Below are 23,902 nucleotides of genomic sequence, written 5' to 3' on the forward strand. Positions count from 1 at the left end.
AAACATCAACAAAGTTAGCAGATCTTAAGCGAGACTGACCAAGAAAAAAGGAGAAGAAATCAGAAATGCAGGAGGGAACATTACCCTACAGAAATAAAAAGAGAGGCACCTGCGTGGCTCAGTCAGTTAAGCATCTGACTCTTGATTTCAGCTCAGGTCGTGGTCTCGTGGTTCTTGAGTTTGAGCCCCGTGTCAGGCTCCGCACAGACAGTGCAGAATCCCACTGCTTGGGATTCTCTCGCATTCCTCTCTCTCTACCCCTCCTTTGCTCATGCTTTCTCTTTCTCTCTCAAAATAAATAAATAAACTTAAAAGAAATAAAAAGAATTATGAAGGACTACTGTGAACAACTGTAGGCCTACAAGTTAGTTACCTGGGTGGCTCAGTTGACTTTGGCTCAGGTCGTGATCTCATGGTTCATGAGTTCAAGTCCCACATCAGGTGAGCTCAAGCCCTACTTCAAGGGAACATGAGCCCTGCTTCAGTTGAGTCCTATTTCTGTCTCTCTCTCTCTCTCTCTCTCTCCCTCCCTCCCTCCCTCCATCCATCCCTCTCGTGGGATTCTCCCTCTCTCTTTTCTGCCCTTACTCAGTTGAGCCCTCTCTCTCTCAATAAAAAAAAAAAAAAGAAAGAAAGAAAGAAGAGAAAATTTGAATAGATCTAAGACAAGGGAACAGATTTGAAACACTGATTTAAAAAAATGAGAGAGAGAGACACCTGGGTGGCTCAGTCAGTTAAGCATCGGCTCTTGGTTTCAGCTCAGGTCATGATCTCACAGTTTATGAGTCCGAGCCCCTCATCAGGTTCTGCATTGGCAGTGCAAAGTCTGCTTGAGATTTTTTCTCTCTCTCTCCTTCTCTCTGCCCCTCCTGTGCCCTCTCTCTCTCTAAAAAACAAAAACAAAAACAAAAACAAAAAAAAAACAACTTAAAAAAAAAGAGACCCAGGCTGAGACGGCTTCACCATTCACCACTCACTTCTATCAACATTTAAAGGAGAATTAATACCACTTCTTTATAGTCTTTTCCAAAAAAATCAAAGAATTCCAGACTTATTCTATGAGGCCAATATTATTCAAGAATCTCAATAGGCATTTCTCCAAAGATGATATACAAATGGCCACTAAGCACATGAGAAAAGATGTTCAACATCATCAGTCATCAGGGAAAAACAAATCAAAACCACAATGAGATACCACTTCATACCCACTAGGATGGTTACAATCAAAAGTCAGCTAATAGTAAGTGTTGGTGAAGATGTACAAAAATTGGAACCTTCACATACTGTTGGTGGGAATGCGATATGGTGCAGCCACTTTAGGAAACAGTGTGGCAGTTCCTCATAAGATAGAACACAGAGTTACAAATGACCCAGCAGGTCTACTCCTAGGTATATATCTAATAGAAATGAAAACCTGTAGATGAGTGTTTATAGCAGCATTATTCATAACAGCTCCAAGTAGAAACAATCCCAATGTCAATCAACTGGCAGATACAAAAAACATGATATATTCACAATATGGAATATCATTCAGCCATAAAAAGGAACCTAGTACTGATTCCAAGGAAAATGAACCTCAGAAACAAGACGCTAACTAAAACAATCCAAACACAAAAGACAACACGTTGCATCATTCCGTTTATATGAAGCATATAGAATAGAAAAATTTACAAGACAGAGAGCAGATTAGTGGTTGCTTAGGGTTGGGGGGGTGGTTTGCAGCGGAGCCTGAGGGGATAGAGCGGTGACAAAGGGTACAGGGTTTCTTTTAGGGGGATGAAAATATTCTAAAATTGACTGTGGTGATGGGTGTACAATTCTATGAATAGACTAGAACCACTGAATTATACACTCTTAAAGGGGTGAACTGTATGGTATGTGATTTTTTTTAAGTTTATTTATTTATTTTGAGAGAGAGAGAGAGAGAGAGAGAGGGAGGGAGGGGCAGAGAGAGGGAGACAGAGAGAGTCCCAAGCAGCCTCTGCACTGGCAGCACAGAGCCCGATGCAGGGCTCGACTCATGAACCATGAGATCATGACCTGAGCTGAAACCAAGAGTGGGACGCTTAACTGACTGAGCCACCCAGGGGCCCCTGGTATGTGAATTTTATCACAATAAAGCTGACTGATAAATAAATAGCACCCCATGTTCTTGGATTAGAAGGCTTAATTCCCAAACTGATCTATAGATTAAGCTTAATCTTTATAAAAATGCCAGTTTGTTCTCTTTCATAGAAACTGACAGCTGGATCCTAAAATTCTTATGATAGTGCAAGGGACTCAGAATAGCCAAACAATCTCAAAAAAAAAAAAAAAAAAAAAAGCAAAGCTGGAAGACTCACACTTCCTGATTTCAAAACTTTCTGCAAAGCTATAGTAATCAAGACAGTGTGGTATTGGCATAAGAAAAGATACACAGGTCAGTAGAAGAGAAATGACAGTCCAGAAATAGTCACGTTTACAATAAGAATGCCAAAACAAATCAATAGGGGAAGAGCTGTCTTCAACAAACAGTACTGAACAGATGGATATCCACATACAAAAGAATGAACGACTCTTACCTCACACTGTATACAAACGTTAACTGAAAATGGCTCCTATGTCTCAATTTAAGAGACAAACAATAGACCATTTACTCTCATGTTGTAGAAGAAAACATAGCAGTAAATCTTCAAGACCTTGGCCAGGCCATGGTTTCTTAGATATGCCACCAAAAGCATAAGCGACAATCCATCAAAAAGCGTGACAAAAGAGATACATAAATTGTACTCCAGAAAAATTTAAAACTTTGCCTAGCAAAGGACACTGTCAAGAAAGTGAAGACAACTCACAGAATGATAGACAACATTTATAAATCACACACATGGCATCATATATGCAGAATATATAAAGAACTCTTAAACTCAACAAAAAGACAATCCAATTAAAATTGGTCAAGTAATCTGAATAGACATTTCTCCCAGGAGGAGTTATAAATGGCCGCTAGACACCTGAAAAAGATGCTCAGCACAGTCACCAGAAAAATGCAAATCAAAACCACAAGGTATATGCCCAAATGAAAACATATTCACAGGACAATGTATACACCATTGTTCATAGTGACCACTACTCCTGACAACCTACAGGTGGAAAAAACCAAATGTCCACCAATTGAGAAAAAAGTGTGGTCTATCCACTCAGTGGAATATCATTCGGCAATAAAAAAAAATACTGATACATGTGACAGCATGGATCAACCTTGAAGACATCATGGTAAGTGCAAGAGTGGGGCTCAAAAAGGAGCAGGAAGAAGAATGATAGCTAATGGTTAAGGGGGTTTTGGGGGGAGGTTGTAGGAAATGTCCTAAAATTGATTGTAATTGTTGCAGAACACTCACAGTGTTGAGCATACTAAAATCCCTGAACTGTACACTTTACTTTTTTTTTTTAATTTTTTTTAACGTTTATTTATTTTTGAGACAGAGAGAGACAGAGCATGAACAGGGGAGGGGCAGAGAGGGAGAGAGAGAATCTGAAACAGGCTCCAGGCTCTGAGCTGTCAGCACAGAGCCCGACGCGGGGCTCGAACTCACGGACCGCGAGATCATGACCTGAGCCGAAGTCGGACGCTTAACCGACCAAGCCACCCAGGCGCCCCTGTACACTTTACTTTTTAAAGATTTTTATTTTTAAGTGATCCTAACTTGGGGCTCAAACTTGCAACCCCAAGATCAAGAGTCACATGCTCTACCAACTGAGCCAGCCAGGCACTCCATGAACCATACACTCTAAATGGATGAATATTTTGGTATGCACATGAACATATGTATATCTCAATAAAAATGCAAAAAATAGCATTTTTGTTTAGAAAAAACTGGGGGAAATTTCAATACAGTCTATTGGATGGTATTTGGGAGTTGTTAATTTTGTCAGGAGTGGTAATGGTATTATAGGAAGGGTTTCACAAGTCTTTATCTGCTGTAGATGGAAAACATTTTTCAGGGAAATCTCTGAAGTCTAGATCTTACACCAGTGCAGGAATGCTTCCCTCTCCCCGGTCTCCCTGGAGGCAACCAGGGGCCTAAGTTATAAGTTACCTGAGCAGGAGTCATCCCCCCCCAACCCCCATCACACACACACACACACACACACACACACACACACACACACACACGCGTAGTCCAGGGCAAACCCAGAAAAGGTGGCAAACCCCAGAGCTTTGGGAAATGGGAAGGCAGGCTAACACCTGCCTTCCCTGCCTTTCCTTCCCTGCCTTTCCTTCCCAGGGAACAGCAATACAAAGGTACTTGCCAGCACCCTGAAGAGGTGCTGGCCACATAGAAAGTTCATTACTGTTATTGCAGTAACCTTGACCCTATTCTCTAAAACCCCAGAGTGTTTTCACACCTTTCAGCTTTGTTATGAAATTTTCAAACATTAACTTAAATTTAAAATCATTTTAGGGGCACCTGGCTGGCTCAATGGGCTAAGCATCTGACTCTTGGTTTTGGCTCAGATCATGATGTCACAGTGTTGTGAGTTTGAGCCCTGCATCAGGCTCTGCACTGGCTGTGCGGAGCCTGCTTGGGATTCTTTCTCTCTCTGCCTCTCCCCCACTGGCGCTGTCTCTACCTCTCTCAAAATAAATAAATCAACTTTATTTTTAAAAATAAATAAATTTAGGGGCGCCTGAGTGGCTCAGTCGGTTAAGCGTCTGACTTCAGCTCAGGTCACGATCTCACGGTCCATGAGTTCGAGCCCCGCGTCGGGCTCTGGGCTGATGGCCCAGAGCCCGGAGCCTGCTTCCGATTCTGTGTCTCCCTCTCTCTCTACCCCTCCCCCGTTCATGCTCTGTCTCTCTCTGTCTCAAAAATAAATAAACGTTAAAAAAAATTTTTTTTAAATAAATAAATAAATAAATAAATAAATAAATAAATAAATTTAAAATCATTTCAATTTGTGGGATCTGCATCAGGAGTTTTTCAGCGAGTCAAATGGGAAGGGAGTTTTGAAATCAGAAAAAGCAACAACAGGTTGTAGCAATCCCCACAGGGACCTCGACTTTATTTATGGAAACAGGGTCAGCCAGAACGGTATTTTGTTGTTGTTGTTGTTGTTGTTGTTGTTGTTGTTGTTGTTTTTCAGCAGGCTCCACCTGCAACATGGGGCTTGAAGTCATGACCCAAGAGATCCAGAGTGGCCTGCGCTACTTACTGACTGGAGGCAGCCATGCGCCCCCAGAATAGTCTAAATAAACAGCTGATGCGGTCTCTCCTTCTCTCCTGTGAGGCTAATGGCCAGGGGTTATCATCACAACTGTGATAACCGAGGTCTCAAGGACACAGTCAAGGACCTCCAGACTCAGCTTTTTAGAATCTGGCCGGGCTCATTGGCTCATTCCCGCGTTCACTTTCTAAAACTCACGTTCAGGGCCGGCGGCCGGGGAGATGCGGGCAGGGCCTTGGAGCCTGCAATTCTGGGAAAGCTCCGCAGGTGGGGCTGGCGCTCCAGCAGGCGCAGGAGGCCCCGGGTAAGAGCCTCCTGGGGGGGCTGCGGGGACAATACGCAGGGCGAGCAAGGGGAGCACAGTTTTCCTAACTCGGCAGTCCTCAAGGTGCGGGGCGGGAGGAGCGGGGCGGGGAGCGAGTTGGCTCGCAGCGGGCATTTGGCAGAGTCTGCAGGCAGTTTTGGTTGTCACCACGAGGGGGCACCTCTGGCACCTGGAGGGTGGAAGCCGAGGACGCTGCTTAACATCCCACAGCGCACAGGCTGACCCTCGCGAGGAAGAATTATCTGTGAGGGTGACGGCCGCTGCAATCTCAGCCTGCAGTGCCCGAGCCCCAAATCTGGCGTGCGCTAACCATGCCTGCAGAGCCCCTCAAACCTTCTCTCAAGAAGCCTCCTTGGTGCCGACCCTAGTTTTCTGGGCATCATTCACTCTGTCCGGGGTGGGTGCCAGGTCCAGCAGGCTTCTCTTTCCACACTTTGGGCCTTTGCACCTTGATAGGAGCTCGTAGAGGACAGCAGAGGACACCAATCCGGCCAGCCCCAGAGAAAGGGGGGGGGGGGAGGCAGGGGCAGGGGACGTGACCTGGACATCCACATGGTGTTTGGTCTGCGGGCCTGACTGGCTGGTGGTGCAGGTACTTAGGTAAGCAGCTTGCACCATCCCAGAACCAGTTACCATAGCAACCCCCTTGAGGGAGTAGGGTGGGGACCTTCGCTGCGGTAACCCCAAGCAACCTCAGCCAAGGCCAGGCCAGGGGGACGTTCTCTAATCCTAGATGCACAAATAGTCCTCTGAAGCCATGTTGGAGCCCGTCCAGCAGCGCCCTTCATGTGCTGGCTGGGTCACTCTGGGTACTGTGCATTCTAGAAACCGCCACCCACTAGGGCAAGCCAGGGACAGGCTGCTCGGACACTGTGTCCACCTCTCCAGCCTCCGAGGCCTCTGTAATCTACACTGGGGCACCCATTCAGCCTTCTTTGTCTCTGGCAACAATTCTCGTCTTAAAGTCTGTCTTGTCTGATAGGAGCAGTGTGACCACTCTAGCTCTTCTGATAACTGCTTGCATGGAGTACCTTTTTCCAAACTTTTATTTTCAACCTATTTGTCTTGAAATCTAAAATGTGTCTCCTGTAGACAGGGAATAGTTAGATCACGCCTTTTTTCTTTTAAGTGATTCTGCCAACCTCTGCTGTGTGTGTGTGTGTGTGTGTGTGTGTGTGTATGTGCGTGTGTGTGTGTGTGTGTGTGTTGTGTGTGTGTGTGTGTGTGTGGTAAAATGCACAGGATACCGAAACAAAATTAATTCAGTGGGGCATTTGGTACATTCACAAGGTTGGCAACTGTCTCCATGACCTACTTCTAGAACATTTTCATCACCCCGAAGAGAAACCCAATACCCATCAGCAGTCGCATCCCATAGTCACCACCTCCCAGCCCCTGGCAACCACTAATCTACTTTCTGTCTCAACGGACTTGCCTTTTCTGGATGTTTCATGGTTTCACTCATAGGTGGAATTTAAGAAACAAAACAGATGGGGGCACCTGGGTGGCTCAGTCAGTTAAGTATCTAACTTCAGCTCAGGTCATGATCTCGCCATTCCCAAGTTTGAGCCCTGCACCAGCAGGCTCTGTGCTGAGAGATCAGAGCCTGGAGCCTGCTTCAGATTCTGTGTCTACCTCTCTCTCTGCCCCGCCCCCTCACATTCTGTCTGTCTGTCTGTCTCTCTCTCAAAAATAAACAAACATTAAAAAAAATTTTTTTAGAGAAACAAAACAGATGAACGTAGGAGAAGAGAAGGGAAAAGTAACAGGGAGGCAAACCGTAAGAGACTCTTAAATACAGAGAACAAACTGAGGGTTGCTGGAGGGGAGGTGGGGAGGGGCAGGGGCTAAATGGGTGATGGGCATTAAGGAGGCCACTTGTTGGAATGAGCACTGGGTGTCATATGTAAGTGATGAATCACTAAATTCTACTCCTGAAACCAACACTACACTATATGTTAACTAACCTGGATAAGAAAGGAAAGGAAAGGAAAGGAAAGGAAAGGAAAGGAAAGGAAGAAAGAAAGAAAGAAAGAAAGAAAGAAAGAAAGAAAGAAAGAAAAAAGAGAAAAGAAAAGGAAAGAAAAGAAAAGAGAAGAAAAGAAAAGATGAAAGAAAAGAGACACAGAATCATGCACTATGTGGTCTTTGCATCTGGCTGCTTTACTTAGCATGAGATTTAACATTGGTCCGCATTGCCTTGCCTCTCAGCCCACCTTGGCCAGACTTCACCCTCTCCCTGTCCCTCAGGTCTCCCGGTGCCTGACTTCGCTGAGGTCACGGTGACCCCAGTTTCCCTGCTCAGTTCAAGTCTCTGGATAACGCTCCTAGTGACTGCTGCCTGGGCGCCCAGAATACCTCGAGCTCTGTCTAAGCACTTCCGACGCATTACCTTGTCTTGTACCAATCTTGAGGCAATCCTGGGAGGAGGAAACCATGATCATCCCCCACCCCCTGGTCCAGTGGGTAAGCAGCACCATGCTGAGCACCCCCACATTCTTATGCCCCTCACCTACCCCTCCCAGCTCTGGTTTGCGCCGGCAAATGAGGACATTTGCTAACACTGTGTGGCCCCAAGTGGGTTAAACTTCTCAGTGCCTCAATGCCTCACCTAAGCTGGGGGTGATCATCGCGCCTGTCTCCTGTGGGTGCTATGAAAATGAAAGGGGTTAACAGACGTAAGCCTCTAGCTCACCCGGAGCAGGGGAGTGCTCCTTCTACTGGTCATCTCCCTGGGCAGGGAGCCAAACAGAGCCTCAAGGGCAAAGGGGACAGTGAGGAGATGAGGGAATGGCAGAATCTGGTCTGTGTTTCTGAACTCTCTTCATCACCCGAAAAGGAGACCCCATAGCCGCTGGGCTATCTTTCCCCTTTCCCCCTTCCCCCAGCCCCTGCCAACCACCTGTTGGCTTCCTTTCTCTATGGATCTGCCTGTTTCAGACCACAGGTGGCCTTCTGTGTCTGGCTTCTCTCCTCAACGCTTGACAAAGGGTGCAAGCTTGGAGCTTTGGTTCTGCCTGACTCCAAAGCCCCATCCCCCCTGTTTGGTGGGGGAGAGCCCATCACAAGGGGCACAAAGGGAGAGGGAGAAGGAGCCTGGGTGGAGAGCAGGAAGGGCAGGAAGCTTCCGGAGGCCAGGTGGTTTACCTTTGCGATGGCTTCTTCATTGCTTTCCACCATCTTCCGGAGCTTTATCAGGTGCCACAGATCCTGGGCGGGCTTGCCCTTGCCCCGGCTGCCCTCCAGCAGCTGGGAAGTGGATGGCAGGTCCTGCAGCATGGCCAGCTGGCTCTCCATCTTGTCGATGCGGCTTACCACGTGGTCAAAGACGTTGCTGAGCCTCTTCATGGGGTGCAGGATGGGCTGGGCGTCTGCTTCCCGGGGCATGAACGCGGCCAGCGGGGTTTGGAGAAAGTCCTCGTCTCCCGAGAGGACCTTCTTGAGCTCAGCCAGGTGGATGTGCTCCAGGATGCCCTGGAGCAGGAGGTGCAGGGCCTTGAAGTTCACCACCCCGCACTGCGGGATGGCGATGTTGACCAGCTCAGAGAATGTGAGCGAGAAGCTCATTCTGCAAGGAGGGGAGGCTGGGCTGGGCTTCTGGGTGTCCATGGGGACAAGTGGTGGCTTTCAGGGGACACACGAGCTGTGCAGACAGGTCCTCAGAGGCCCAGGGAGGCTGCAGGTCATGGCGGTCAGAGAGAAAATGGCCTCTGTGCTGGCCGGAGCTCAGGTGAGAGCTTCTGGTTGCTAGGACACCAAAGAACGTGGGCAGGTCGGCGTGCTTCCGGGGGCCTGGAGCGGGGCACGGTGGGCGTTCAATGAAAAGTTGATGAGTGAACAGAAGGACGGTCAGCCTTTCATGTCAAGCCCTTCAGTTATGTAAGACCCATGACCCCTTCTAAGAAGCATGCAGTGAAGGTGATGGGGAGGAAGCTTGCTCTTCGGAAGCCTTTAGAATCAGGACAGGAAAACAGTTCTTGGAGTTAGGAGAAAAGAGGACGTAGAAAGGAGTCTGAAGAGCTAAGCTGGTCTCCAGACATGAGCCAAAGGCCCCACAGATGTTCAGGCTTCTGGTGGGGAGTGGGGATGGGGGTGGGAAGGGCAAGAGGCAGCTGGCTTTCCACAGGTCTGAACTCTGCATGGCCCTGCCCACCCCGGTGAGGACATCCCCACCAGGGTGAGGACACCCTTGCCAAACCTTGCTCTGCTCCCCGCTAGAGCCAGGGCTCCAGAAGCCCCCATGCCCCGAGGACACGGCTGTGAGCCAGCTGCCACTTGGGCTCCTATGTGGTCAGGCCCTGCTTGTGTCAATTCTTGGACAAGAATGCTCATCCTGGTCTCCTGGGGAAGTCTGCAGGGAAGGTCCTTGGCTTAACCCCAGGAGCCCCACTCCTGGCACGTCCCTGGCACACAACACACGCTGCTTCTGCACAGTGCACGGCATGAGCCCTGCTCAGGGGTATAGTTGGCTGAGGGGCGGTCTCCCCCAGCTTCCCCACAAAGGGTGGAGCACCTGTCCACTCTGGGTTCATGGAGATGTGTGCATGTCTCTTTCTCAACAGCTGTGGGACCTTGTGCAAATGACTTAACCTCTCTGAGTCTCCGCTTCCCGCCGCCTAATTGGAAACAAAACCTTCCATGTGAGGTTGCCGAGGGGAGGGGCAGTGTGTGTGTGTGTGTGTGTGTGTGTGTGCACACACGTGCAGCAATAACACACGTGAAGTGCCAGCCACTATGACTCAAAAGAATTCCTCTCCCTCAGAACTGACCTGATATTTCACTCTTGCCAGTCAATGATCATGGCTCAGTCAGGTGAGCATCCAACTTCCACTCAGGTCATGATCACAATTCATGAGTTCGAGCCCCGTGTCGGTTCTCTGCTGTCAGCACCAACCCTGCTTCAGATCCTCTGTCTTCCTCTCTCTCTGCCCCTCCCTCTCTCTCTTAAAAAAAGAAAAAGAAAAGAAAAAGCCACTGGGATGCCTGAGTGGCTCAGTTGGTTAAGCGTCTGACTCTTGATTTCGGCTCAGGTCATGGTCTTGGGGCCATGAGATCAAACCTCCACACCCAGTGTGGAGCCTGCTTGACTCTCTTTCTCCTTCTGTAGCTCTCCTCCCCCCAACCCCTGCTCTCATCCTCTCTCTCTCTCTCCCTCTCTAAAAAAAGAAAGAGAAAAAGAAAAAAAAGCCCCCTGGCTCTCTAGGGAAAGACCAGCTGGAGTCTGGGGCACGTATTCACAGCCTGGGGTTGGCAATCAAGGCTCCAGTTCAGGACCTGGTACCAGAGCAAACCAGGACACAGGTTTGCTTCTGATAATGAACTGTGTGGCGGGTGGCTGACGTATTCTGGGCACCGGTGACGTATTCGGTGCAGCGGCTGTCCTATGAGGGGACAGGACGATTCACTGTGCAGGACAGCGGGAGGGTGGTAACCACAGCCCAGCTGCGATGGCTTTCTCTGAACAACCTCCTGACCAGCAACACTCGGGACTCTGTGGGCCAGGTTTCTGAGGACTGACTGTGTGTGCTTTTGGCTACATGGGGGTAGAGATGGAGGAAGAGAAAAGCGGCCCCTGACATCGGGACCTGGCCTGGCGCCATGGTCCCTGGGGCGCCTGTGAGGCCCAGTCGGTTGAGAGTCTAACTCTTGATTTTGGCTCAGGTCGTGATCTCGCTGCTCACGAAATGGAGCCCCACGTGGGGGCTCTGCACTGCAGCACCCGATCCAAGACATTCCCCCATCACCTAACATGGACCCAAGTCCTGTAAACCCTTCAACTTAACCCTCCCAGAGAGTCCTGTGGGTTCCCCCTTGTGCTACAAGACCCAAAAATTCAAGTGCCGCCCTGAAGCCTTCCAGACACACAGCCCCCCTCCCTCGTTCAGATGTGCGCCCCCATTGTCGGGCAAGGCTCCCCCCAGCCAGTCCCGCAGTGGCCACACCGGCCACGCTCCTCCCTGTTCTCAGCATGCAGGGCTTCAGTTCCCTGCCAGCCTGCAAGCCAATCACATCCTCCCGCAGGCACCCCACCCCCTCATTAGAAAGAGCAGCCCAGAGCTCCGTGCTGGTTCACTGTGTTCCTGACTGCAACCCCGAGTGGCCCCATGTGGCGGGCCGTGTTCTTTTTCCCCCACCAGTGAGCGTATGTGGCTGATAACTGCTGTTCTGGCCAGCCCTGGGGGTTGTACTATTGAGGGCACATGTCTCCCCCTGCCCCACCAAAGGGGTGAATGGGAGGTAATCAGGACACGGACTGTGTGGGTTCTCTCTTGTGGCAACAAGTCAACAAGACCAACTTTGCTCAACACAGTGGCTTCTTGGCTGGAGGGGCTCATTCTGCTAACTTAATGGAAAACCTTTCAGGGGGCAGAGTTTCGTGGCTTTGGGAACCGCAGGCAAGGGGCTGAGGAGCTGTATTATTACAGAACCATGGGCAAGGCTTTCCTCAACAGGCAAGGGAAAATAAGAGGAAACAGGCAGGTTAGCACAGAAACAAGACGGGACAGGTCAGCACGGGGCCAGACCAGGGGTTCCCCATGGGCCTTACAAAGAAATGTGAGTGACAGAATTGGAAGCAATTCTCGGTCACTGGGGGGCCAGGGTGGGCAAGTGGGTGTGAGGGTGCTTTGTCATTTGCAGGGGATGCCCGGCATCCGGAACCACCCGCGTACTGGCTGGTGAAGCCTCCACTTTAGGAATCCTGGTTGGAGGCGACCACGGCTCACAGGTTCCCTGGCTCGCTTTGAAGCGAGGGCATGACCCCGTGCTTGGCTTTGGCAGCTCTGGGGCCTGAGGGGTATGTTCCTCTGGGGTCTAAGAACGTGAGGCTAGTAAATGAGCCCGGGTTGCAACAGTTCAGAGAGGTGGAAACTCATCTCAAAGAACCCAGTCTGGTCTCAGGCCTTCAGGATAAGGCTGCAAGCCGACTGCAGAGACACGGATGTATTTCCCAGCACCAAGCACTGGGCCTGGCAATGACTCTTCATTCTTTTCTTCAACCAGTATTTATTGGGCGCCCCACCAAATGCTGCGCTTAATTATGGAGGAGACCACAGTGAGCAGGTCTGGGGGGCGGTCTCTGATCTCACAGAGCTTGCTGGCTAGCGGGGGAGACATTTATTTTACAGGAAAGAAATAGACTAAGGTCAGGGAGGGATAGGAGTTAGAAACATAATAAGACGGGACAAAATGAGAGTGTGGGAGGGGCACTAATTTAAGCGGGCTGGTGGGGTAGCCAGCCTCTAAGACGCCCCCCCCCCAAGATCTCCCCTGGCAAAGACCCCCTTCTGTGGCCCCGCCCACACTGCAGCAACAACCCTGTATATCTGCCCCAGTGTATCCTGGATGCAACGTATGAATGTTTACTCCCAGTCTGCATCTATGGACACACATGCATCCACTCACTTCACATCACAGAATGGCAAGATTTGAGAAAGCTATGTATGTTGCAGGTGATTTGATGCCACTGAATCAAAACAGTTGTGATCAAATGCAGGAAAAGAAAAAAGCCAATGTGTTAGAGAAGATCCAAAAACTTTAAAAATCATGTCATTTTAGGTCTGGAAACAGAACACTTGTTACAAAATCAAAAGACCTAAAGACCAGACTGCCTGAATGGAAGAGGTCACAATGCTGCTCCACAGGGTGTTCCCTGCTTCCTGGAGGATTTGCTGTCCCCAGGAAGTGACCCTGCCCTTGGGTCACCGGTCATCACCAGTCATTTGGCAACGCTGAGTTCTGACGGCAGAACCATCGCTCAGACAATTTCAGGACAAACTTGTCACTGGACATTCTCTGAGCGGCTGGTCAGAGCCAGAAACCAATTAACATGGTTGGAAATGACCATTAGCGTTTTTTCCCTCCCAAATAAGTTGACATCAATGATTAAATCTGTTTTGTAAAATGCCGTTGATACATTTTTCCCAGACCAGCCATTTTTCATGCTGCATAGATGGCTAAGAAGGATAACCAGGTGCCTTTTCCTCCCAAGCTCCAGGAAGAACTGGACGCCAGGGCGAGTACTGCTGGTGAAGGCTCGGAGTTTGTGGTTAGTCAACGCGTGCCATTTCTGGCTGCCTGGTATCTGGACATTCTCCTAACTTGGGGTGAGGGTTAGGGGTTGGGGGGGGATCTCATGACAGGTGCAGGCAACCTGCCCCCTGCTCAGAGACTGTCTGTCCAGTCAGATCTCTGCCACCCCACTCGCCTCTGTCTCATTTGTGGTTAGGTGTGAAAAATCAACAAAGCAACTGCTGCTCCTGGTTCTGAAATTCAGGACCAATATTTTCAAGTGCAAATCACCTGTGGACTGGTCTGCTGGAAGCTGGGGGGCCGTGGGGGTGGCGTGTGGGGTCGGGAGACTCAGCCACTTGCCACATTAGGCAAGACACCTGATCTAACGAAGGTCTCTTACCTCCCTGGGCCTCAGCTTTCTTGTGTCTAAAGTTAATGGCTCTAATCTCACTAGGGTAAAGAGCAGATGGAAAGGGAAGGGAGCTTTCAGGACGGCCCCAGTGGGGTTGAGGGGCCAGTGGCTGGGTGCACTCTGTGATTCCAGGCAGGCTGTCCTGGGTTGGCTTCATGACCAGCCCCAGCTTCCTGGTTCCCACGTGAGCTCTGTTCCCCAGCCAGGAACATAATTCTGTGAGCAGTCAGACCTTCCATTTGAGCCCTTTTCTGTTCAGGAAACCAGACTCAGGTTCTGTTGCCCCGACTGATCCAAAGCGCTCACTTGTGAGGCTGGCAAATGGTGAGAAACCACAAATGGAACTCAGTGAAGGTCAGGGGGATGTGCGTCTAGGGAGGACACAGCCAATCCGAGCCTGAACGATGCCCACCCAGCCAGGAGGGTGTGTCCAGGTGGGAGTGCAGGCTGTGGGTGCCCACATTTCTTCTTGGGGGGGGGGCATAAAATGTAGGTTTACATTTGCACAGGGACCTGGACAGAGCATTGCTCCTTAATGAGGCCTCAGACCAGAGGTTTCCAGAACCTCTTGGGAAATGACCAAGGATCTCGGGGTGGGGGTGGGGGGTCTTCCTCTCCCAGTCACTCACATCACATCCTTCACTGAACCCTGTTTTCTTCCTAAATAACGACCAATGTCACTCACCCTTCCTTGTCCACCAGCAGCCCTGAAATCCTTTGCCTAGGACAAAGACCAAACCACATGGCGTGGTCTGTAGGCTGCATGGCCGGACCCACCTCTCCCCTCTTTGGCCTTAATTCCAGCAGCTCCTTCTACTCTAACCCCCCCTACCTCCTCCCCCCCCACCCCCAGGCAACCACTGCTCTGCTTTCCATCTCTATGGTTTTTGACTACTCTTGGGACCTCATATAAGTGGAATCGTGCACTATTTGTCCTTCTGTGCCTGGCTTATCGCACTTAACATAGTGTCCTCAAGGTTCATCCATGGTGTAGCCTGTGTCAGTTTCCCTCCTTTTTGAGGCTGAATAACATTCCATTGCACGTATATACACATTTTGCTTATCCCTTCATCCGCTGATGGGCGATGGACATTTGGGTTGTGTTCATATTTTGGCTCCTGTGAATAATGCAGCCGGTGAACATGACGGTCTAAACGCCTGCTGTAAGTTCTTGAACCCACAGGTGGAATTGCTGAGTCATACAGCAATTCTACCGTATGTAGAATTCAGCGTGTCTGGGGACCTGACACGCTGGTTTCTGTGGTGGCTGCACCATTCCTACCAGGCTCCAATTTCTCCACGTGCTCACCAGAACTTGCTATCTTCTGATAACAGCTGCCCCAGTGGGTGTGAGGCGAGAACTCGTGGTTTTCATTTGTGTTTCCCTGGTCACTGGTGATGCTGAGCATCGTTTCACGTGCTAACTGGCCATTCGTATATCTCGGGAGAAATGTTTATTCCAGTCCTTTGCCCATTTAAAATTTTGTTGTTGAGTTGTAGGAGTTCTTTATATATTCTAGATATTAACCCCTTATCAGACATACAATTTTCCAATTAACTTTCTTTTAGTCCTTGTTGAGGAACGTGATCAAAAAGATGTGACCTCCAATTGACCCATGAGCAGGACCCGAACACCTGGAGGCTCCTTAGCCCCTCCCCTGTCCTTGGCATGTGGCTGAAACATTTTTCTTGCCCCTATTTATGAGAGAAACGAAAGTCCTACTCATCATTCAGACTTCAGCTCAGCCATTACTTTCCAAGGGAAGCCTTCCCTACCGCCTTGATTGGAATACACGTTCCATACTCTGGGATCTTAGTACTTCCCATGTCTTTCACATGTTGGCCATGGTCATTTGTGTGGCTATCTGGTTAGTGCCATTCTCCCTCACCACTCTGAGCTCCTGGAGGCAGATGTGAGTTCTAACGGGAGATGGCTTCTAGCAAGTACACAGTTGATACTTCATAAATACTTGCTGACTGAATGAATAAAACAGAGTCATTTGCAGAAAGCCTTTTTCTGAGGAAGGACCACAAAGGAGGCATTTGCTTCCTTTGGCTGAACCTCCAGATGGGTATAGAAGGGCTGATTTCTACCTTCCGCCGCAACCACAGGGAACTCCTCCTGTCGCTCACACAGGGTGGATTAAATAACACAAAAGAGGCAATCAGAAACGACATTGTATGATCGTTAATAATGTGTTCAGGGAACCGCTGTGATCAGACACTGAATTTTCAGTTCCTTTACCTGAAACAATAATACTACAAGACAAGGATCACCCTTGTTTTTATTATTATTATTATTATTAGCACTTTGGATATATCATCCCTCTGCCTTGCAGCCTCTGTTGTTTCCGAGGATAGGTTAGCTACTGATCTTATTTGGGTTCCCTCGTAGGCGATGAGTCATTTTTCTCTTGCTCTTTTCAAAATTTGTTTCCCTTGTCTCGTCTTTTAACTATGATGTATCCGGGCATGGCTCTCTTTGCAGTGCTCCTACTTGGGAGTTTGCTGAGATGCTTGGATGTGTAGATTAATGTGGGTTCGTTCTTTCTTCTTTTTGTTTTCTTCTATTACATTGTGGAGTTTTCAGGCATTATTTCTTTAAATATTTCTTCTGCTGGGGCACCTGGGTGGTTCAGTCGGTTAAGCGTCAGACTTTGGCTAGGTCATGATCGCATGATGCGTGGGTTTGAGCCCGGTGTCGGGCTCTGTGCTGACAGCCTGGAGCCTGGAGCCCGCTTCGGATTCTGTGTCTCCGTCTCTCTCTGCCCCTCTCCTACTTGCACTCTGTCTCTCAAAAATGAATAAATGTTTAAACTTTTTTTTTACTATTTTTTCTGCTCCTTTCTCTCTCTCTTCTTTCCTTTGGTACTCCCATTACACATGTGTTGGTGCAATTCATGGTGTCCCACATTTCTCTGAGGCTCTGTTCATGTTTCCTTATTCTATTTTCTCTGTTTTTCAGATTATATAATTTCTATCAATTTAGCTTCAAGCTCATTTGTTCTTTCTTTTGCCAGTTCAACCACCCTTGTTTTATAGATGAGGAATGAGGATCAGAAACTTAAATAATTTACTGACAGACTCACACAGCTAATGAGGGGCAGAGCCAGGATCTGAATCTAAGATCTCAGGTCTCACTCCACTTATCACTTAGGTATTCAATCATTCATTCACCCAATAAATATTTACTGAATGTTGACTACGGGCCAGAAACTACCCTCCAGGACAGAGAACCCCCAGCAGACAAGATTCTTGCCCTCACAAGAGCAGCAAACATGTCAACAAACGGGCCATGAGGTGACGCGGGCAGGTGCTCAGGGAGGCCTCGGGAGGGACATCTGAGCTGAAGACAGGATGTCCCTGGCGTTCCTTCAGGACAGAGACCTTTCTTCCTTTTGTCTGTCTCTCTAGCACCAGAACACAGAGCCCCGCACCCAGGAGGGGCTCAGTAAATGTTTGCTAAGTGGATGACAGCTCCAAAGGAGCGGTCCACTCTCACAGGCTGTGTCAACGACAAATATTACAAAACAGAAGCTAACACTGAAATCATTCATGCTTCCATTTAGAATCATTTAGCATTTAGGGGCGCCTGGGTGGCTCAGTCGATGAGACGTCTGACTTCGGCTCAGGTCATGATCTTGCAGTTCGTGGGTTCGAGCCCCGCATTGGGCTTTGTGCTGACATCTCAGAGCCTGGAACCCACTGTGGACTCTGTCTCCCTCTTTCTCTGCCCTTCCCCTGCTCATGCTCTGTCTCTCTTTCTTTCTCTCAAAAATAAACGTTAAAAAAAAATTTAGAATCATTTAGCATTTACGTTGGAGGGTTGGGTGGAGGGTCTGGAAATGCCAGGTGTTGGTGAGCCTATGATGAGCAGAACTCCCACCCTCTGGTGGAGTGTAGATTGGGAGAAGGACTTTGGGAAAGTCTGTGACAGGGTATGCAGGGCTGGACACGGGTAGACCCTATGACCCAGCCGTTCTACCCCACAGTGGGCAGCCAAAAGTAAGAGACTCATAGCATGCACTACAATGTCTGTGACAGCAATCTCACAATCCCTAAGAATTCCCATCCAGGAATTACCCAGATACCCAGGAACAGCACAACAGATGAACCATGCTATATTCACACAATGGACCATCATATGGCAATGACAATGAACACTGGCAGCCTTGTGCACCGGCAGGGATGACTCACTGATAGAAAATTGAGCACAAGAAGCCTTATAGAAAGGTGCTCATACTGTATGAATCCTTTTCTATAAAAAGCCCAAAAAGGGAGCGTGGTGGAACGGTCTTTTCTGTTAGAAGTCAGCAGCGTGGTGACCCTGGGGTGACCTCACACCCAGGGAGGGTGAGGCGGGCTGCTGGGAAACACGCACGCCGACGTGTTCCGTTTCTGAAAATGCACCGTGCCGTGCACTTGCGATGAGAGCGCTTTTCTGTATCAAAGGTCTGAGAAGCCGCCACCATTCAGACAAATCACTGACCTCACAAGGTGGGTTCCACGGGGGTAGCAGGCTCCCTTCCCGTCCTGTGCTGGGTATAAAGGCAGGTTTTTACAAATGTGACAGTTTCCTGGCTCATGCTGTCTCTGGAGAGCAGCTTGGGTGGTGAGGAGACCACCGGTCTAGAGTCACGTCTGCCAGCCACCGGCGTTGCAACTCTCTACTTAGGTTTAGGTAAGTGTGTGCAGGCTCTTTGTGGGGTCAAGAGAGGTGTGCGTGCAGAGTGCTTAGCACAGTACTTGGCGCCAAGTACTCAGTGCTCAGTGATTGTTGGTTGAGTCTCCCAAAACGATCACATGATTTTGTTTGAGGCTTTTGAGCCAATGATGGGAGAGAGGGTGAAGGAGGAGGCAGAGGGTTGTGGCAGGAGGGCAGGAAGGCACCCTTGGTGATGCCTGGGTTTTGCTCCATTGGAGAGAACTGCACTGAAAATGCCCTTGGTCGCCTGGAGTGTTTGCTGCATGACGAAAACTGCACACTGCATGCTCCAACCGGCTCCAACTTGCAATGAAGATACAAATGCATGCAAACGAATCTACTCTTAGGAGTCGGGCTGGTGACTTCCTTGTGGGCGGACAGCGAGTGGTGGGAGGGGGCACAGAGGAGCTTGCTGGGGATGGTCACTCTCTGTGTCTTCACCTGGTGTCTGCTGCACTAAGAGTGAGGTTCACGAAAACGCATCAGCCTCAACACGTAAGACGGGCACTTTTCTGGGTCTCGATGTGAGAATGAGGTCTGGCTTAAACTCTGGTCTAAGAGAACTATGAGGGATGAACATTACCTCCAGGACTCTGTAACACAGGCTCCAAGTCCAGGAAGGAAAGGCAAGCAGAGGAGACACCATGTCCCCGGCACCACCATTTGGCCAGCAGATGGCAGTGGTTGTAGAGAGGATGGAGGAGCTCCCACTTTCCCCACCTTTGGGCTGATTCTGTAAAACGTGGGAAGCCGCGGCGGGCTGGGGTGGGGGGGGAGGACAGTCCAGTTGAAAGCCGACAGGTGTCCATCCGGAGGCAAGGGCCAGCAGAAGGACCACTGAAGCTATGCGCTGTGGCTGACCCAGTTAGGGTATAATCTGGACTAAAAATAAAGTGCTGCTGGCTTTGCAGTACAGGTGTGAGAACAGGTGTGAGGCTCAGGGGCTGTAGGAGGGGGCAGTAGGTGATGTACAAGCAGCCTCGTGTGTGCATCTGTGAGAAAGGCAGGTGTCAGCAGAAAGCAAACACTCCTGGGAAAAGGTGAGATCAGCAGTTAGGCTGCAAGGCCACAAGTGACAGCTCCTGACGCTTCCTGGGACAGTAGGCTTCTGGTCTCAGATGCGCCCCATGAGGATTCGAGAGCAAATAACACGGATAACATCACTCTCCACAGAGGTGTGTCTTATGATGTGTCTGATTCTTCCTGAGTTGCTTTGGGTAGAGTCTCTCCCTGGTTGTTTGTTTGTTTGTTTTGGTAACTGCTTTAAGATATAATCCACATTCATCCATTTAAAGGCACAATTCAGTGGCTTTCGTACGTTCACTACGTTATGCAACAAGCATCATGACAGTCAATCTTAGAACATTTTCATCACCCCAAAAAGAAAATCCGCACCCATTAGCCATCACCCCCCGCCGTTTTCCCTGCACTCCCCCAGCCCTAGGCAACCACTGATCTTCCCATCTCTACTGACCAGCCTGTTCTGAACATTTCATACAAATGGAATCATACAATATGTGTGGTCTTATTGTCTGGCTTCTTTCACTTACGCATGATGTTCTCAGGGTTCATCCACGGTGTAGCCTGTGTCAGCACATCATTCCTTTTTTAAAAAAATTTATTCATGCATTTTGAGAGAGAGAGAGAGAGAGAGGGAGAGAGAGAGAGAGTGTGTGTGTGTGTGTGTGCATGCATGCGCGTGTGAGCAGCAGAGGGGCAGAGGGAGAGGGAGACAGAGAATCCCAAGCAGGCTCTGTACTGACAGTGGGCCTCAAACCCACGAACTGTGATATCGTGACCTGAGCCAAAATCAAGAGTTGGACACTTAACCAACTGTGCCACCCGGGTACCCCAACACTACATTCCTTTTTCTGGCTGACTAATACTCTACTGTATGGATAAGCCACGGTGTATTTATTTGTTGGTGGGTTGTTCCCACTTTTTTGGCTCGAGTGAATGTGAACATTCGTGCTATGCATATGAACAAATGCTATGGACGTTTGTATACAGGTTTGTGTGTGGCCATATATTTTCATTTTTTCTTGGCCATATTCCTAGGAGTAGAATTGTTAGTGGCTCAGTTTAATCTTCTGAGGAATATTTGCCTTTAGTTTTTGCGTTTTTTTGTATGTATTTATTTTTGAGAGAGAGAGAAAGAGACAGAGACAGAGACAGAGACAGAGTGTAAACTGGGGAGGTTCAGAGACAGAGGGAGACATAGAATCTGAAACAGGCTCCAGGCTCTGAGCTGCTGGCACAGAGCCCAATGTGGGGCTTTGAACTCATGAACCATGAGATCATGAGCTGAGCTGAAGTTCGATGCTTAACCGAATGAGCCACCTGGGCACCCCACCTTTAGTTTTTGTTTTTTTTTTTAAATGTAAACTCTGCACCCAACGTTAGGCTCAAACTCACATCCCGAGATCAAGACTCACACATTCTACCCCCTGTGCCAGCCAGGTGCCCCTGCCTTTAGTTTTAAGTGCAAATACAGTTCATGGGAATGCAAGCTGGTGCAGCCACTCTGGAAAACAGTATGGAGGTTCCACAAAACACTAAACACAGAACAACCCTATGACCCAGCAATGGCACTATGAGGCATTTATCCACGGGATACAGGTGTGCTGTTTCGAGGGGACACATGCACCCCCATGTTTATGGCAGCACTATCAACAACCAAAGTATGGAAAGAGCCCAAATGTCCATCGATGGATGAATGGATAAAGAAGATGGGGTATATATTTATGATGGAGTATTACTCGGCAATCAAAAAGAATGAAATGTTGCCATTTGCAACTACGTGGATGGAATTGGAGGGTATTAGGCTAAGTGAAATTAGTCAGAGAAAGACAAATATCAAGGATTTCACTCATATGAGGCCTTTAAGAGACAAAACAGATGAACCGAAGGGAAGCAAAAATAATATAAAAACAGGGAGGGGGACAAAACAGAAGAGACTCATAAATATGGAGAACAAACAGAAGGTTACTGGAGGGGCTGTGGGAGGGGGGATGGGCTAAATGGGTAAGGAGCACTAAGGAATCTACTCCTGAAATCAATGTTGCACTGTATGCTAATTTGGATATAAATTTTAAAAAATAAAAAGTAACATTAAAAAAATACAGTTCAATAATCTCTTCTATTCTTTGATTCCTTTAACAGCAAGTTGGAGATGGAAGTTCCAATTTTGTAAGCAGGGGAACTGGGGCCCAGGGCACTCTAAGGAGAGCAAATAATAATAGCTACCATCTGGGTCAAGTGCCAGCCTGTGCCAAGCACTGTGCAAAGGGACCTAGCTACAGTAAGCCATTCCATCCTTATGAGAGTCCTAGGGGGCTACTATTATGTTTATCCCCACTTCCCGGTCAGAAGATTAAGTGTTCTCAACAAGGCCATGCAGTGGTGTGGTCCAAGACTTGACTCCAGTTTGATCTTACTCAATTTTAGGCTCTCACTGGCCCCCTCTGCTATTGGGTGGATTCTGGAGGGTCAGAGCATCTCTCCTGAGCCTCTAGCATAGTGAGGTTTACCTGCCATCTTTTACTTGACCTGTACCACACAGGATACTCCGGACCACCCTTTGCCCTCCTTTCTCTCTGATCGTCTTCTTAGTGTCCCTGGATTTTCCTCTGGATCCTGCCTACAGCCCCTTCTCTTCCTAATGGCTCTTCCTGCCCACAATTTCCACCCCTTGCACATTGCCAGATGATTTGTCGAAAATGCAGGTCTGGTCATATCACTCAAGATACAATGCTTCACATCCCCCATTACTATGGAAGTGGATAAAGTTCTATTTTCCATAGACTGGTCTATAAGACCCTCATCTTTTCCCACCCACTACTCTCCCTTTTCACACCCTACAATCCAGCCATAAAGAATTGCCTGCATTTCCCCAGAAGCACCTCCATATGTCATTTCTCTGGGACTTTGCATAAGCAACTCTCACTGCTAGGAGTGCCCTTCTAACTTCTTTTACCTGGGGAATTCTTACACATCCTTCAAGTCCTATCTTAAATGTCTATCTCCTCTCTGAAGCTTTCCTCATCTGATTGCTCCCTCTCTGACCTCTCAGAGCACCTTGTTTTGATGTCTTCAACACAGACTATTATATTCGTCTCCCTAGCTGGACTATGTGCAGTTTGAGAACGGATATTGGGCTTTATTCCATTCTGTATATTTCCAGGCAGAGACCAAAACTTTGCACGGTTGAACAAGCAAATGAATAAATGTTCCATATCTGCACTGTTCAATATGGCATCTACAAGCTACATGTGGCTACTGAGCCCTGGGAATCTAGCTGATCCCAAATGAGATCTGTTTCAAGTCTAAAAACACACTGGATTTCCAATACTTAGGGTTGGAAAAAAACCCATAAAATATCTCATGGATAATTTTTTATACTGACTAAATACTGAAAAATAATATTTTGCACGCATATTGGCTTAAATGAAATATATTAGTAAAATTAACACCACCTGTTTCTTTCTACTTTTTTAAAAAAAGTTGATTTATTTATTTTGAGAGAATCAGAGACAGAGTGAGTAGGGGAGGGACAGAGAGAGAGGGAGAGAGAGAATCCCAAGCAGGCTCTGTCCGCACTGTCAGAGCACAGGCCGACATGGGGTTCGAACCCATGAAACTGTGAGGTCACAACCTGAGCTGAAACCAAGAGTAAGATGCTTAACTGACTGAGCCACCCAGGCACCCCACTTTCTACTTTTTTTTAAATATGGTTAGAACTTTTAGAATTACATATGTGCTTGTTTCTCAGCTTCTTTTGGTATAAACCATTTTCCACATGACAATCATAATGATTCCTTAAAATGTCAACTGATCATAAACAGTGGAGTCTCATTATTAGTGGTAGTTGTATTCTATGAAGTCACTGTAAACACTGGATTAGCGAGTAGTGAACTACCACTCCTAGGAGAAATACAGGGTAGGGTTCCTGCCAGCATCCGGTCACATTTGCATTAACCAATCAGTACATAACCATGTTTTATGAATGTTTCTATCTAAAGACATCTTATTTACTCTATGCTGCTGATTCAGTAACACTGAACTAACAGCCAACACCACTATAACTTATAACCGTAACAGTTTTTCTAACACAGGTATTTTCTCCTGAAGGCACATCACAGCCTTTCTGTGCTTAGGAACACTGGACAGTGCTTTGGGGCTATGCTCAGACACCATTTTAAACAGGAAAATCAACAAAAAGCGCAAGAAGGCAAAAGACGTG

General features: G+C 48.3%; 1 protein-coding gene across 2 annotated transcripts in view; it reads right to left on the reverse strand.

Annotated features, from left to right (window-relative positions):
* The window catches only part of CE3H16orf96 (chromosome E3 C16orf96 homolog), a 36,937-nt gene extending 27,748 nt beyond the window's left edge, over positions 1-9,189 (reverse strand). For both annotated transcript variants that reach the window (XM_042972297.1, XM_042972296.1), the window contains exon 1: positions 8,678-9,189. In XM_042972297.1, the coding sequence (XP_042828231.1) occupies positions 8,678-9,139 (462 nt within the window). In that variant the 5' untranslated portion in view covers positions 9,140-9,189. The remainder of the gene's footprint in view (positions 1-8,677) is intronic.
* Between the last annotated feature and the right edge of the window lie 14,713 nt (positions 9,190-23,902).

Source organism: Panthera tigris, chromosome E3 (assembly GCF_018350195.1).
Source record: "Panthera tigris isolate Pti1 chromosome E3, P.tigris_Pti1_mat1.1, whole genome shotgun sequence".
NCBI lineage: Eukaryota > Metazoa > Chordata > Mammalia > Carnivora > Felidae > Panthera > Panthera tigris.